The following is a 17,082-nucleotide window of genomic DNA, read 5'->3' on the forward strand; positions in this document are numbered from 1 at the left end:
CTTGGTTCATAAAATGTGAGAAAATTGTGGAAACCGATGCAGATCACAACTTCAAAGAAGCAAAGGTCACATCTTCAGAACCCTAAAGGTATCAGAGAAGCAGGATACCTTCACACCTGAGAGGCTGTTTAATCTGTAATCAAACTATTTCCAATAAACCAAAGAATCCACTGATGTGTGTATATGACGCTACTGGATTTTCAGAGAACACGGCACATTGATAAAAAGAGGCTGTTTATTTTACTTTATTTTACAAGACAGGCGAGACGCAGCGTTGGTTAAGAAGTGACAGCTGTTCAGACTGAAGTCCGTCTCATTTCACACAGTCTGAATAAAAACATCCACAACATCTCATTTTTTCCCGTCTGTTGTGTAAACGTTACATACAAGACAACTGAAGCTGAAATCGCTCTCCCCTCCCACCGTCAGTCCTCGGACATTAAACACTCGTTCAGACGGTTACCACCTTTAGCACGCAGCCTCCTCGCAGCGTGGTGCGTTTACAGTCTTCAGGGCTCAGACGAACGTTGATATCTGGGATGGCGATACAGTTTGGCGGTGGTGAGGTGGGTGTGTGCTGATGGGAATCCCCTCACAGCTGCAGGAAACGTTGCTCCAACCGGGGGAACCAGGAACCGTCGCCCAATCAGAGCCGAGGGCGGCTGTCAGTTTTACTGTTAGAGCTGAGAACAACGTACAGAGCAGCGACTCCCACCAACAGAGCTTAGACTTTTTTTTTTGAGACAGGCACAAATTATTTAGATTCTTATCTTTTGGTTGCTTTTGTATTTTTTTTTTCAAACTGTTTGGATAAAAAGATTAACGATCATGTGATTCAGGTGAGAGGAGACTAAGGGAGATTTTGTCCTCTTGTCAGCAGCTCTCAGCTTCTACTTTGAATGAACTACCAATGACCTCCTCCAGTCTAGATCCACAGTACAGGTGAGGTGCTGCACGTAGAGCTGAACCTGTTTAAACTGATGCTGATTTCCTTAAAGAGAGCCGATGTGGAAGATAATGGTTTTAAAGGCATTAAACCAAATGTACAAATCGATGACTGTGCAGTTGCAGGAGTCGTCACTTCTGGCTGAGACCGAACCGTGTTGTGTGGAAGGAGGTGTTGAAGGAGAGAAAGGAGGTCCGGCCGCCCGGTGGCTTCAGGTGGGACCAGGTGAACGGCAGCAGGAGCTCCTCGACGGCAGCGAACCGCAGAGGGAGGCAGCTTAGGCCATGCTGAGGCGAAGCAGAGAGAAACAACATTTAACGGCCGTTAGTTTCAGACTGAGCAGGAGAAGGAGGAGCAGCTGGGAGATGAGCTGTTCTTCAAAATGATTTGATTTCAGCTGCCGAGCAGACGGAGCCTGGGACGAAAACGCTCAAACACACCCTTGCTGCTGAACCCTTCAGGTTTTACAGGGAGGATTCTCCACAACCACTGAGATCATGCCATTTTTCAGGAAACCAAAACAATTTCACATTATTTTTCCTAATGAGTAGAATTATGTAGAATCCCTGGTGGTTAAACCATTTATGTTAGAATAGATTCAACTTTGTTATCTTTGTACAGGTAAAAAGCCAATGATATGTACAAGACAAGTGCAACAATAGTTTACACTGTGCTGTATTTTTTACAGATGTGGTTATTTTACATTTTCCACTCCAGAAAGATGAAGTTGAACTTTGACTCATTATAAAATGTCAACTCTTCATCAAATGTTTAGAGCTTCACAATGACTTTCTAAACCACCATCCTGAAGTAAACGTTAACGTCCCCAATCTTTTTCTTTTTCAATTCACTGATAAGAAATACAAATTGTACTTATTTTTCAGCAAATATAAAGATATGAGAAGAAGATGACATGTATTGGCGCTTTTCCACTGGCGCGGCACGACACGGACCGCTTTTTTTGCTTTTCCACTAGCCCTAGTACCTGGTACCAGGTACCATTTTTAGTACCTCTTCGGCCCTGGTTCCAAGCGAGCCGAAGCGATACTATAACGTGACGTCAGCCGACTGCCTTCCACTGATTGGGCAGAGCGTCGTCACTGGAAGAGTCGCGAGCGTTACGTCCGACATGAGAATCAAACCCGGAAATTTCAAAAACAGGGGCGGCAACAGCGCCAGCTGATCTGTACCGAGACTGTTGTTATTTGTTCACCTGAGTTAATGTTGCTGTGTGTAAAACCACACTGTGGTCTGTTAACGAGGTGAGTTTGGAGCTGACGAGCGGATCGAAAAAAGAGAGACGGACAATGCGGCCCCGCGATCGCCTCCGCCTCACCCCCGTGCCGACCTCGCCCCCGCTGAGAAGGTACTAGAGAACTCAGCTGTAGTGGAAAAGCAACTTTACCGAGCCGAGCCATGCCGTGCCGTGAAAGTGTAGTGGAAAAGCGCCATATGATTCAGTATCAGTCTTTACACTGAGGTCTACAAGCCCTGAAGCCTCCGCCCTGTTTGTGCTCAGACCTTCCGCTTATCAAAGTTAATTTTTCTAAGGTGTGATGTAACCACAGTGCTGACGAGCAGAACTGCAGTCACTGCTGTTCAGCTACAAGCTGTTTATGATATGACAAATGTTTTATTGACCAGGGCCTTAAATGATCTCAGACTTGTTTGTCAGATAATCAAGGTCCGTGCAAAGGGATTTTTTCAGGGCTCGAGTTGTGGCTGTGTAGAGAGGCGTGTGTGTGTCTCACCTGTCGATCAGCGAGTCCCTCATGCTGGTGGCGATGGCTGAGGGCTGCGCTGTGTCGCTGAGTTTGAAGATGCTCTCGATGACGGACAGCTCTGTGCTGGTTGTGTCCAGGCCGCAGAAAGCACACCAGTCGTTGACGACCATCCCCGCCGCGATGACCTCGCTGCCTCTGTTCACGGTGCCGGCCTGGACAGGAAGTCAGATCCATTAGTGAGCAACAGAGAGCGTCTTACTTGTTCAATTGTTTTGTTTTTCACAAAAATCAAAATCATAAATACAAATCAATAGTTATATGATCATGGTTTGGGTACCGAATTCGATACTTTTATTGGTACCGACCGAATTCCCACTAAAGTACCGGGTATCGATTCACGTTAAGTCAAATGGTATCACATTTCAGTACCTGAACGCACCTTCGCGTCACGTGCGTCAGCGAGAGTGGATACATACAGTCTATGGGAGTGTTTGTCCGACACGAATATTCGAACATGCGAAATTAAACCAAAAAGGAGGACAAAAAAACAACAACTACAAAACAAAAACAAAGGTGACAATTATATAAAAAAAGAAATAAGGCCCTCCATTACCACAATCCCATTTCAGGGTAAAACGTATTAAGACAAACCATCACCCTGGCTCAAAAGTCTACTCGTTACTCGTTCATATTAACCGCTGTAGCAGCGTCACAGCTCCAGGGAAGTGAGCAACACAACTCTATTGAGATGTTGGAGGCAGCAGGAAATCACAGGCCTTATAAGATCTGAGCTGAGGATGTAGGACACCAAGTCAACTCAGGTCTTGTTCCTAAGTGGTGAGGAGTTTGTCCTGCAGAGGGCGCTGTGATGTTTTTAATCAAACAGACAAAAAACGAAGTCTGAACCCGTTTCTGCTCCGACTCGACCGTCACAGGAAGGCTGCTCCTACCTTGTGGCTGAAATGATAATTTCCTTTAATCTATTCAAACAATTTCAACATTTCCCACAGTCACTCACCACCAGTGGGACTTGGAGCAGAGACGACAGCTCGTCCTGGTCTTCTATGGACGTCTTGGGGTGGACCAGGCCTCCCTGGTTACTGAACGCGCAGTAGGATCCGACCAGGACGTGGTCGGCTACCGTCTGACGGAATACCTCCACCTTCAGGGTGTCGGCGAGGATCTCCTCTGTCTCCTGAGCAAAGGGAGGGAAACGGACAGAAACGTATTCATTTTACCACGTGTCTGAGATGTCGTCTTTACCAGTACCAACACAAACCTGCCTCTTTATTTGATTTTGATCCCGATAAGGCTCGACTGATTAATCATCTGATCTGAGTCCTTGTCAGACACGTTAGGATCAGTGTATGTGTTGGACAATAAGACCTGACATGAAGACTTTTCTTGTGTCTTTGAACTTTGTAGGCAAACCGCAAACTTTCGTAGTTTAATTTAGAAATGACGTCTCTACATTGGTCAGTGCGGTTTTCATTCAGTTTGTGTTTATTCTCATTTTTTAACACTGCAGGACTGAAAGTGTTCAACTTTTGTCCTTTTTCTAATTATTTATATTGATTTTATTTACATTTCTAGTGCAGTGCTGCCATTTTGAATAATAGTTTAAATGATAAGGTTATTCATTGTCAAACAGTAAAATGTTGAGCCTCCGATACTAATTTGTCACAAGTGTTTGAACCACATTTAAGGGATCATTGCAGAAAATGAACATGAGATTTCTCGGTTATCAGAACTTTTAACTTCCAAATATCCGTGTTGGCATCGGCCCCGAACAATCCCCCATCAGTCCTTATCAGGGCCCTGGTGTCTGAAAACCCTCAGTCACGTTCCTCATCATCTCAGCACTGATGACACTTTGCTGTGATTTAAATTCTCTGCACTCGCTGCCATCAAAGAGTGAACGACCTCTAACTTTCTACGACTGATGAGCCTGAAGTTCTGGTAATTAGTCCTGATCATATTTCAAACAGTACCACCACCAACCCTTCTCCCTCTGAGGTATCCCTGATCAATATGTGAACTTCAATCAGCACATCCAGAGTCGAGTTGTTCAGTTAAACCAGTGCAGTCAGGATTCATCTCAGTCTGATTAATACAGTTTAAGTTTTTAAAGTTTCCGCCTCACGACAGACGCTCAGAGCATTCGTTTGAAAATTCAGCTGAACATTTTATTGATCAGGTTCAGATCCCTGGATGGTCTGGCTCTGCGTCATATGTCAGATCTCCACTAGTCCCACAGTTCAGACTGAAGGCAGGTTCATGATACTTTTACTCCTTTAGCTGGATCAGACGAGTCAGAGATTGTTAGTATAGTTTGATTCACCACTCTTCAAATTCTTGTGTTTACAAGGTGCTGGATTGTAATTCTGATTTTACCCGACACTACAGCAAGGTTTATGTACTAACAATTAAACTACAAGTTGTTTTAGTTATTTTGTCGATAGTTCAGCCATAAATACAGAGTTCATGATTCATGGGCAGACAAATCTCTGAAGATGAAACTAGGAAATGTTTCATATTTCACTTAATTAATGAGAAAAACAGTGTTGATTATCAAATGTATGTCAACTGATTATTTTAGCAAAAGCACAACTTGATGAAGTGGATGTGGACAGACTGTCAGCTGAGTGTGTGAGTGTGTGCGCGCCCCTCTCACCCGGTCAAGGTCAGGGTGGACCAGCGCTACGTAGTCGTTGCAGGAGATGACGTTGCCGAGGGCGGAGAGCCTCTCCTCCACTCTCTGGATCCTCACTGTGTCTGGCAGACAGTTCCTGATGTGCTGCAGCTCCTGATCTGTCGTGTTGTTGGGCACCAAGAGGCCGTGGCGGTTTCCTGGTCACATGACAGATAAGAAATGACATGATGAGCGACGCAAAGATGTTTGTGTTTCCGTTTCGGCCATTGTACTGGAAAAGATCAAGAAAGGTGAGTGTGGAGAACAGGTCGAGGGATATTTGTGTGTGTGTGTGTGTGTGTTTGTTCCAGAGCATCACTCACCAACACACATCCTTCCTATGATGCGACAACCTGCCACAGACGCATGAACCACTGGGATGGTTTCTGACAGTTCCCCTTCAAACACACTGTGGTCACACAAACAACAAACAACATTCACCAACGGTGTCCAGTTTTTTTTACAACTTTAAAGGAGGCGAGTGGGATGAGTTGGCTAAAAAAAGTTGATGGCTGTTGTGAATATTTGATAAGAGAGGCTCCTCATTACATTTATGATGCTCTACGTCCTATTTGTGTTGACCTGTGTGAAAGGAAATATATATATATATAATATCTCGTAATATCTTTTACAGAGCTTTATCCTGACATGTCTCCACACAGAGGGATACTGCATCAGACATTAATGAAAAGTTGTGTTTTAAATATTTCTCAAATTCAACAACTCAAAAAGAGAAGAAACTTTTTTTGTTTTATCTTGGAGCTTTTTCATAAACCCCAGGACTGATTTGGTTGTTAACTCTTTATACACTACAAGACCTCTCAAGATCAATACAGGTATTTTGAACTTTAGATAAACGATAATCAAACTACAATAAAAAAGGAGCTCAGACTTGCTCAGCATCTGATCTAATCAATATGTTTATATTGTTATATCTTCAAGTGGCAGTGGTCATGTTACCTGATCTCTCATAGACACAGATTAACTTACACCCGTATGGCACCAGCCACTGATTCAGAACCGCTCTCTGCACTCATTATCGATAATATGAGGCTGAACACGGGGAATTTGACACGTGTGTATTACAGGTGACACCTCACCTGTAGAAGTTCTCGGAGCCTCCGATCGCCACCAGACAGTAGGTGTTGGTGAGTTTGGCGAAGCAGCCGATCTCGTTGTTTTTCTCAAAGGACGCTCTGACGGCCATGATGGTGGAGACGAGGTTTCACTGAAGATCCTGAAAACAACGGCAGAGAAATAAAAACAAGTCAGGCTTCACCTCTTGGACACGACACACATTCAAGGAGCCCGTCCGTCACATTATTGACGAGCTGAGTTGAGCTAACGTGCTAAAACAACCAGCTAAACCTGGTCCCTGTTCAGCCGCCACGGGGCAGAAAAAGTCCCGTGACCGTACGTTTCACCGCCGGGCAGCGTCGACAGGAAAACACGGTGAAGTCGGGTTGAAAATAAAACTCCGAGACTTGATGAAAAGGGCAAGAAATTACCGGAGAAAGTTCCTGTGGCCTCCAAAACGTGCGTGCTGGGTTCCCTAACTTCCTTCACCCCCACGTGTTAACTTCCGCTTCGGGGTTAACGGCGTGACGTAAGCACGTACACTACGTAGCCCTGATTCTACCACCGAAAACAGAAATAAAACGGAAAATACCTCCAAAACAAAAATGCCATGGAGATAATGTACACAGTGTACATTATCATCAAAATATAATTTTACTTTTACATAATTTCCCCTAAATATAGTTTGTTTTAATGGCTCTCTTGCTTTGAATGTCCTGTTTTACTGTCTATTATTATATTAATAGGCTATGCATATTATTACTGCATTTCTTGTGGAAAATGATCAGTGTCCAGTTTGTACACTTTTTCTTTTGTATGTCTGCATCTCAATATTACTGAACCCTTTATTCTTTACTTATATTTTAGTTACTTAATTAGCTTTTAAAGTAATAAATCCTGTTTGATTACTGAGCACATGTTTGTATGATCATATTTGTTTATGCTTTATGTTATATATATTTTATATCATTATATTATATTTTGTAATACTGTGTTTTGTACTTTGTATATTTTTGTAATATATATGTATACACACACACATGAATAAAACTGCTTGGCTTTGGTCTGTGGACATGATGAAACTAAAACGAATCTCCATCAAAATGATGGAGAGTGTGACCTGACGTGAGGCAACTCCATCATCCATCAAACACAATAGTGGTTCTGCTCCGGCTCGAGGTACGCACACTGACACAGTGGTATTTATGAATGACTTCTCTGCTGGTAGAAACAGCAAGGTGAATACTGAGGTCTGCAGAAGCATGTGTGGCCCACATTCAGTCAAATACATCAAGCCTCAGTGGACGACACTTCATCATTCAGTGGGACAATAATCATAAAGCAACCAAAGAGCTTTCAGACCGGCCATGTCAATCACAACATACAAAAGACCCCAGATCCAGGACCTCAGGTCTTCATTGACTGCAATGGGTTTTTGATAAAATATCAAATGAAATGATTATGTTTGATTTCAGTTCCTTTTTTTTTTCTTTCTTTGAGCTCTTTTGTATTATTCGGACCATATCTCCCACAGAGCTAAACTGATGCAAACCTATTCCAAATAAAAGGTGAGACGTTGCACTTCAACATAGTTATCATTTTATCATTATTATTGTTGTTGTTATAGTATATTATGTATAGTAGGCTATTATGCTGCAGCACAGTCTGATATTCCTGCTGGTTTGAGTCCATCAGGTATTTTCATGCTGCCTCCTCAGCTGCTTCTCAAACACTGATGTTTTCCCCCCAGATGCTTAGTGAGTGCGTGCGTGATGCCTCCGTGCTCGTGCGTGAGCCACAGACAAGGAAACATCAGGGAAAAAAAAAAAAAAAAAAAAACTCCAAACCGTCTTCCCTCTCCAGTAACCTGCATAGCAACTGCAGCATCCTCCTCCTCTCTCCGTATGCAGCACCGGGATCCACGCCCCGGGCCAATCACGTCGTCCCCTCCGTGTGACGTCTTGTTTGTTGATACTTCCATTAGCTCGCCACCTGTGTGACGTCACCGTGGCAGGTGGGGGGGGTGAGGGAGTTGAGGGGAGGACAAACCAGAGCGGAGGAGGAGACAAAGAGAGGGTATGTGAAGTGTGAAGCATCACTCCTCTCTGATTCTGCACGTGTTTACAGCCAGATACAGACACAGTATGAGAGATATGGTAGCAGCTTATTGTCAGCTGGTTGATTTGGCACAGTAGGACAAATCCCAGCTCTTGTTTTTAAAATTTGAAATTTTAATAAGTTAAGTATTTTCATTCTTCTTCTTCTTGTTTAATATGAAATTTGCTGTGGTAGCTGCCGGTCAACTTTCTGTTCCACTGAAAAAAATTAAATAAAATTAAAATAAAAATCTGCATTTAAATATTCAATTGTCACAATTTTATTTCAGGCAGCATAGATTATGTTGTGTTGATGCAATACGTGAAGAAAGAAAATATGAAGTATATGAGGACACCAACAGTTTTATATATTTAATATAAAGACCAGGGAACTGCTTTTGTTCTTTGCTTATATTTTCCATGTTTATTCTGAATGCTTCCACTTGTTAGTCAACTTTTGGTTTGAAGCACACGAATTGGCTGTCACTCAAAGCAACCATGTCCGCAGTTATATAAGCCTTTATCATATTAAGTCATATGAAGGAGGAAATTTGCTGCAGGGACCAAAGCTGTTAGCCTACTTTCAATGTAAAAAAGTTTATTTCTGCTGTAAGTTAAGAACCTGCAGATTTGCAGCTTTTGTTAAATAAACAGCTCACTTTGCACCTTACATCACACACAGCAGAAAATAAACGAATCATTTACCACGAAACTCAGAATTTAAAGTTGGGAATGACATTATCAATGTCAACCACAGATTATGAGTTGGTTGATTTTTGTGCTATTGTTGCTGTTTGTTTATTTATTTGTTTATTGCTAGCTATAACAGCTAATAATAACACTGTGTGAAAGCATCATAACATGTCTACACGTTGAAATTGAAAATACAGTCATTGTGACTGATTCAGTGAGTGACACAAGGTCCAGACTAGACTACATCACTACAGTGTAATAATGTGCAGGGCGCAGAGTGAGCGGTCCGTCCGCACACTGACGATCTGCGCGCCTCGCCGCCTCGCCGACACGTCTGTTTGGAGACTCTGCCTGGAAACACCGCAAACTAATCGCAACCGGCGGCCGACAGAGACGGACGGGTCTCGTGGGCTACGTGGGGGTCGATTAGGTGGGGTAAAATTAATTTCTGTTCCTGTCAGCAGCTGACACCTCACACACAAACACAACAACAACACACACAGGCATCTCTCTCTCTGTCTTTCCCTCTCTGTCTCTGTGGGCGGAGCTACGACTGTTGTAAACATGTCCGATATTTTCAGTCATATTTTCAGAGGTGAAGTCAAACGCTCGGTGCTCGACATCTTTGAGCAAGTGGATCCAATGTTTACATCTTAAACATCATAAGTAGCCTAAATGTTGTCACCATTGTAAAATATAATAAATTAATGTAAACAAGTTAATCAGTTCACAGTAAACCTACCCCTAAATGATACACAATTTTATCTTAAATAGGTGTAGTTAGCTGAGGGTCTCTGCTTGCTGAGACTTAATACTATGATCATTAATATATTGTCCATATTAAAAAAAATAGTATAGCCTATAAAATAATATAGCCTAATATAATATCTAATATATAGGCTACCAGTAATATAATATAAAAGGACAACAGTGAGGCAGTGATTTGGCATGGCCTGACTGTACAAATTTGTTTAGTGACTATTTATGCTGATTATTTCCATAGCCTACTTGGTCAGTTTGTTGCTCTCTCTATGACCTGTCACATAAATAGGGAGACATCGTCTCATAATGTCCCACATCCTAAGGTGTCATCTTTGAAAATCCTGTTTTACCCCATACACCCAGAGATTGTCAGTTTCTTATCACAGCCTATAGAAAAACACATTGAAGAGGCTGGAAGGAACCAGCAAACAACGAACATTAATCATCAGATTATAGAATTAATTGCAGATAAATTTTCTATTGATGGACTAATCGTTGCTCCTTTGTATGGCGTTGTTGATTTAGTTATGCCAATGTCTTAAAGCAAAGGAGGAGGAATAAAGCCGAGGCTGACTCTGTGACTCAAATTGAATGCAATCAATAATGCAGAGAGAGGCTGCAATTAATCTGCTGGTGTGAGGTTATTTATCTTAATTATACACCAGTGAGTGAAGCTCATTCATGACTAAAGAGCTTCATTTACTGAAAGAAGAGAAAACAAAACTGTGGAGACTCGTTCAGGGTCGTTCCTCCTGGGAATCAAACTACCGACTCCCGAGGTCCCAGATGAGCTCACTGTGGGCCGCATGGAGGCTTAGCGACGGGTCGAGAGGAGTGACAGACTTGGTGTATATCCAGATGGAGAGAGGGCAGGGCAGTGGTGGAGACAAGGAGGAGGCGCTCGAGATAAAACAAAACAATTTCAGAGAGAGAGAGAGAGAGAAGCTATATTTAGCTTCTCTCCAGCTGGAGGGGGATGAGGCGGCCACTGTGCTCACTGCTGAGTGAGATGCTCTTCTGTTTCATGAATGAAGCATGTGTATCTCAGATATACAACTTGTTATAACGCTGATATGCTCCGTTTAAGCAGTTTGGAAAATCTAATAAAAAACAACTTCCATGTTCAAATCTGATTCTCTTCTACATAAACTTAATTTTACTCACAAGAGAAGAAAACGAAGAATCCTGCACCTCGTCCATCACTGAAGATCAAATTATTTACACAATGTTTAGCTCTTCTCACGGGTATAAAGGCTGTAACATCCTGCTGGCAGTCTGCTGAACATAATCTGCTTTATTGTCAAGTAGATTCTCACTTGAGATGAATTTGTTTACAGATCAGTAAAACAGTGAAACATAGTGGGAAGAACAAAACAGGAACAAAGATGGAAAACAAGCACTCAGAAAAATATAAATAATAGAAAAGTGCAAAGTTCAGATCCAGGTTCAAATCCAGACAGGTCCACGTCCTGTCTCCGGTTCAAGCTCGACCCAGGGTTCAGTCGATTCAGGTCCAGACTCTTATCCAGTGTCAGGTAAAAGCTTCAGGTCCGGGTTCAGGCTCAGGTTCAGACCCAGAGCACAAGTCCAGGTTCACATAAGTCCAGGTTCAGGTTCAGGTTTAGGCTCAGGTCCAGTTTCAAGCTCCTCCCGGAGGTGGATCCTGGCAGTTGAAGGCCTCAGACTGATATTTTACTGACTCTGCTGCTCTGGTTTTATGCGGCTCTGGCTGCAGGTCTCTCCCCTCTGATGGTGGATGAGGCGCGGAGTGAATTTTTGACTCATAATTAACTTTTATGTGAAAATAATCACAAGTTATTGCTGGGTGGTTCAGGCCAGAGGCTCCGAGCCGCTCCACATCTGAGAGGCCGTTAATTCCTCATTTTAAAAGACGAGCTCTTCGCTTCGCTGCCTCCGTCAGCTCCACCGGAGAACTGACCTCTGCTCACGCTCTCCATTTGTCACTGAGCCAGGACGAACATGCGTTTAGGAGAGTGTAAATATTCAGCAGCGTTTTCTTCACGTTTGTCCAAAATCAGAGACAGAGACGATCAAAATAAAAACGACCTGATCAGACGGAGAAAGTTCATTTTCTAAACCACTGCTCATGTGATTGACTTTGGCCATGGCAGTTGTGTTGTTTAAGACATTTCTTATGATGTGAAATCAATATAAACACAAATTATCAATATAAATAACGATTATACTGCTTTGTAATCACTGACATCAACCTGCAGTATCTGAAAATTCAATTATAGCTCCTTTTAAATTAGTTTTCTTTTCTTTTCTTTTCACACTTAATATCATAACAACTATTTTGCATTAGTTAAGCATTAAATAGGCCTACTTAATTCATAAAACATTCCTCCTACATTGATAATAATTAGTATGTAATTTATAAACACAATTATAAATGTATAACTTTGGATTAATTGATAATATGATATTTGTTACTTGTTACTCAGGTAAACAGTTAAGAACCAATCACATGATAATAAAGTAAATCTCTTTGTTTTTAATGTAATTTAATTTAATCTGTTTTGTGACATTAGTCTTTTAATTTTATGACGAAACATTGGTATAAACAGGTCGTTGGCTGCAGCTTTTCTAGACGGAGCTGCACGGCTGTTTTCATCTCTGTTTCCATTTGTCCTGAGGAAATAGCGTCTAAAAGCCCCTGTCGTCATGTGTAATTTCCCAGCATGCATTACAGACCATCGGGAAAGCTTTCAGGGGCTCGCGTGGCGATCGTGTAACGTGTTAAGCAGAGTAAAATGATCCCATCAGTCGTGTCTGCCCGACTGATTGTGTTGTGTTTGATTGGATTGGCGTCCAGGACGGATCACTCTGGACAGGATTAGAGATGTCCGAGCTGATAACCAGAGGAAGCTGTGATCCCTCTCTCCTCGTCCTCCTCCTTTTCCTCTCTATCATCATCTCTCCATCTCAACCCACTTTCACTCTCCCCTCTCTCTCTCTCTTTCTATCTCGTTTCATCTCCCACCACACACATACGACTGCAGCCGACTTCTCCACCTGTGGAGCTTCAGGTTGTCAGGACCAGACCTAGTTAAGTTTATGTGTGTTTTCACAATTTAAAGTCTCTTTTTAATCCACATTTAAAGAATATATAAACTACTAAAAGAATATTCAATTCAATTCAAAACCTTTATTTATAACTCAATGGGGCCGAGTGCACAATAACAGAAATCACAAAAAGCAAGCAGAACAATTTACAATTAATCAGTCAAAGCAAGAACATGTCGTTTCACACTATGACTGGCATTGTGTCTTCATCTGTGTGTGTGTGACCATCAAAAAACAATGTAGTAGTACAAGTACAGTCATGGAGTTAATTTTGTTTATGGTCTGGAATCAAAACAACAAAGTCAGTTTACAGCTGCAACTTTTACACATGACAAATTCTGTGATTACTTGACCACTCAGAAACGTTCAGCACTGCAGACCACACCCACAAAGCTCCTACACCCTTACAAAGTACTACCCTGACTAGGAACTCTTCTGCAGGTAGATCAGTTACAATCAGGTCCAAATTTAGACTCTTGTTCCTGTGTTCATGTGTGTGTATCTGTTTGTGTGTTTTTTCTCAGGTGTATCTTGCCGTGCTGATGATGGGGGGAGACCAAAGCCATGAGACGAAGGCCGAGGAGAGAGAGGACAGGAGGGAGAAGCCGCAGCAGTCTGCAGCTGCAGACTCTAAACAGTCTGAAGGTAGTTTTCCCTTCACTGCTTCTGTGAGTCGATTTCACAGAAGACGTGACAATAAGATTATGACAAGTTTATAAAAAACAAACAACGTAAAACATGTTGCATAATTTAAATACTATTCACCAACAACCAAGTAGAAAATAAGTTTGATGAGATCATCATTACCAACCTTTTTGTACTCGAAACCGTTTCAAAAAACATGTACTGCAACGTACCTTTTCTCCGCAGACCCCGGAGCAGAGCTGCCTCAGTGCAGGATGGGAAACAAGCAGGTGGACAACATGTGTTTCATGATCTCGTGCACCAACTGGTACTGAATTGGTCCTGATCCGACATCGTGATGATGGAGCAGAAGGTGGAGAAGCGTGTGGGGTTCAGGTTGTTGTCCTGTGACCTCTGGGCCAGATTGTATACTCATGGTCCACGGAAAATCAAAATGAAGCCTGTGTGCTGCTGCTCTGTGGAGGACGTCAGTAGGAGAGTCTGTTGTGTTAGTAATTAGGATGAGGATGAAAGTGGCGTCTGTTACAACCACATTCTCTATAAACTGACATGTGTGTGCGCTGCTCTTGAACTCGTCCGCATGTATTTGCTTTTTCCTAGGCAGGATCGACGTGTTAGAAACGCTGCTGGTGCACAAAGTAACAGCTGTGACGGTCACTGACGACTGTGTTTCATGATTTCTTCAACGTTTGCCCTGTGGCTGATTAAAATCCTCCGCTAACATTTCACCAAACTAATTTACTCAGATTTGGATTTGAGCCAAATTTGCTATCTTGAGTTGTGTGTGGATTGTGAACATTGAAATTAAAATGTTTAAAAGCCCATGTTGCCTTTCGGTGTTTTATCTGAAGTGCTGATCCATGAGAAGATATGAAAACCCATTTTCAAGCTCAAAGATCAGGAAAGTTAAGTTCACTTGAATATTACCAAGACTAGTGGTCAAGTGTTCTGCTGCCATGGAGGGTAAACACTAAACAGACAGATGGGATGAAGAGTTGGGGTTCAAATACTGTGGTGGTCAGGTGAGCTGATGAACCAGCTTGGATGCAGGTGGGAAGGATCGGTTGCAGGCCAAAAGAAGGCGGAGTCAACAGGAAGCCACGCCCCAGAAAACATGAGTGACAGAGGAGACAGACAAGAAACACAAGGGGAAGAAAAAGCCACACTGTACACACCATCTCCTCTCTCAGCTTCTCAGTGGAGCTCTAATAACCACAGGTTGGTGACAGCCAATCAGAAGAGAGGAGGATCTAAGTCTGTCTTCTGGTTGGCTGACTGTTAATGAATGTTCCAATAAAAATATAGTCTGTTCATTTCACTATATAACTTTTTTACTCTGAAAAACAGCCATCAGAGGTACTGTAATACCAAACTTAAATTCATATTTTCAATTTACATCATAACAAATCGATACTTGGGTGCCTGTGTATCGATATATTATGGCTACAGAAAATATTGTAATGCTTTGGTGTATTGATTTTTCCTTCATCTCTGATTAAGGCCGTAACGAGATAAGAAACTAAAGTTGTGATGCTATTTTTATGACCTTGGTGATGAAGTCCTGTGTCCCTGTGTGTCTCTGTCTGTCTTTGGGTTCCTGTGTGTGTCTCTGGGTGCTCTTGTGTGTCCCCATGTGTCCCCTGTCTCTGGCAGAGCAAACATTATTGGGCCGACTCATCAAACCATGGCTGTGTGTAGACACGCGTGGTCACAAACCTCCACAGGGCTCCTTTAACTGTGCTAAATGATGATGCATTGACCCATTTAGAACAATTACATGAAATCTATGAGACAGCAAATGCGACTGATCCATTTGTCCACAGCAAAAGACACAAAATGTCCCGATGAAAACTGCAGAGAGCACATTAAACTGCAATGAGGCTAAGATGGTGTTGGACGGTGTCGGTCCTCACGCATCCAGACCCATCAGCAGGCAGGTAGTTTCACCAGCCGCATATCGATCCCTGAGGAGACATTTCAGCAAAATGCCACCAGGCAGATTTATGATGCACATCTGGTGGAGTTGTACTACACATGATCTCACAGACGCCCACAAACTGTTAATGGAGCTGCAGAAATTCATTTAGAATCAGCCCCACAACTATGAAATATAGACGTTGTTTCTTCTTTTTGAGGAGGAAAACAGCTGAGCAGTAGAAAACATCAGCATCTTGTAGCTCAGACTCAATAGAGAGGCACTTTAAGTTTCCTCTTGCATCACACAAAGAGAACAAATATGGAAATGAAATAAATGACATATACTATGGCCCTGTATCAAGTAAGATGTTACCAGTACCATATATGTCACACGTAAGGGGATATAATATGATATATAATAGGACATCATTTTATAACATACATGCGCATACTGTATATGGAAAAGTTTCAAGTTATTCATTTTTTATCATATCATAGCTGTATGCTCATAGCCTATGTTTTTATTTTTAATTTTAAACATAGGCTACATGTCTGTCTTTTAGATTTACACATACTATAATATTAACGTCAAAGGGATTTGTTATGAATATCCATCATGTATGTGTACAATATAAGCATGAGCATAGTCGATTTTTACTGGTAAAATCTAAATACATACTATATATTGTTATATAAGTGTGACTCATAGACTCTTACATGTGTTATTATGTTACACACTAATGAAAAGTGAATATGATCATTAATCATTCACAAAAATTGACGGTCACGTAAAAGGAGCAGTTTACACTTAACCAGGTGACAGGTCTTTATATTGTGGCCTATGTTGTTTCTATTAACAATATAATGTAACCATGACAACAGAAATGTTGAAGAAGTACTTAATTTAACCTTAACAACAACCACAAGTAATTTTCAATCTAATCCATGACTGTTATTATGGGAAAAAAGAGGCTGAAGGGCTTTTTGGCGCCGTCACCGCCTCAGTGAGCTGCGTGTTACAGTCGGTGCTGCAGCTCCACCAGCTCACCTTCACAGTGGGTTCCCCCCCTACATGGGACTTTAATGCTTTAGACTGTCAAAACACCACAGAGTGATGAGTCCAGGGAAAAAGTTTTACATGCATCGATAAACAAGAAACAGTGAGACATGTTTTGGAATAAGGCCAAACCTGCAGGATATGACTGTACAGCAGCTGTGTAGAATCACCAAAGAAAAACAAGAGTTAGACAATTAAGTTTTCACTTTTATTGACATTTCATTGTTAACAGAACATTGTGTTATTTGTATATAATTGGCATGGGACAGTAAAACTGAACCAAACAGAAAAAAAAGAACCAAAACCTTTGTGTTCCAGTCATGTTAACATTTTAAATAATAAATCTTTCTCTGCTTAGAAATAAATTGAATCTTCTCAAGTCATTA

The 17,082-nt window shown here is 41.8% G+C and overlaps 1 protein-coding gene and 1 long non-coding RNA gene across 2 annotated transcripts; one reads left to right on the forward strand and one right to left on the reverse strand.

Moving 5' to 3' along the window:
- Positions 1 to 217: 217 nt before the first annotated feature.
- Positions 218 to 6,939, reverse strand: eif6 (eukaryotic translation initiation factor 6). Its single transcript, XM_085776730.1, has 7 exons — positions 6,871 to 6,939; positions 6,463 to 6,599; positions 5,686 to 5,771; positions 5,345 to 5,520; positions 3,689 to 3,865; positions 2,698 to 2,882; positions 218 to 1,233 (listed from the first exon to the last, which is right to left on the reverse strand). Exons 2-7 carry the CDS (start codon positions 6,567 to 6,569, stop codon positions 1,224 to 1,226), a joined length of 741 nt encoding a protein of 246 aa, XP_085632856.1. The 5' UTR covers positions 6,570 to 6,599; positions 6,871 to 6,939; the 3' UTR covers positions 218 to 1,223.
- Positions 6,940 to 9,517: 2,578 nt separating this feature from the next.
- LOC146987549 (uncharacterized) lies at positions 9,518 to 14,544 on the forward strand. The gene is made up of 3 exons (XR_015035930.1): positions 9,518 to 9,658; positions 13,602 to 13,722; positions 13,948 to 14,544. It is a non-coding gene; the product is annotated as an uncharacterized LOC146987549 (long non-coding RNA).
- The last annotated feature ends 2,538 nt before the right edge of the window (positions 14,545 to 17,082 follow it).

The sequence above is a fragment of the Trachurus japonicus genome, chromosome 5, assembly GCF_045865225.1.
Source record: "Trachurus japonicus isolate A0001 chromosome 5, Traja_1.0".
NCBI classification, from domain to species: domain Eukaryota; kingdom Metazoa; phylum Chordata; class Actinopteri; order Carangiformes; family Carangidae; genus Trachurus; species Trachurus japonicus.

Coding starts and splice junctions, on each gene's coding strand:
- eif6 (XM_085776730.1), bottom strand. CDS start 6,569: ATGGCCGTCAGAGCGTCCTTTGAGAAAAACAACGAGATCGGCTGCTTC. Junction 5,772..6,462: donor GGCTCCGAGAACTTCTACAG/GTGAGGTGTCAC, acceptor GTGTGACCACAG/TGTGTTTGAAGGGGAACTGT. Junction 2,883..3,688: donor TGCTCCAAGTCCCACTGGTG/GTGAGTGACTGT, acceptor CTTCCTGTCCAG/GCCGGCACCGTGAACAGAGG.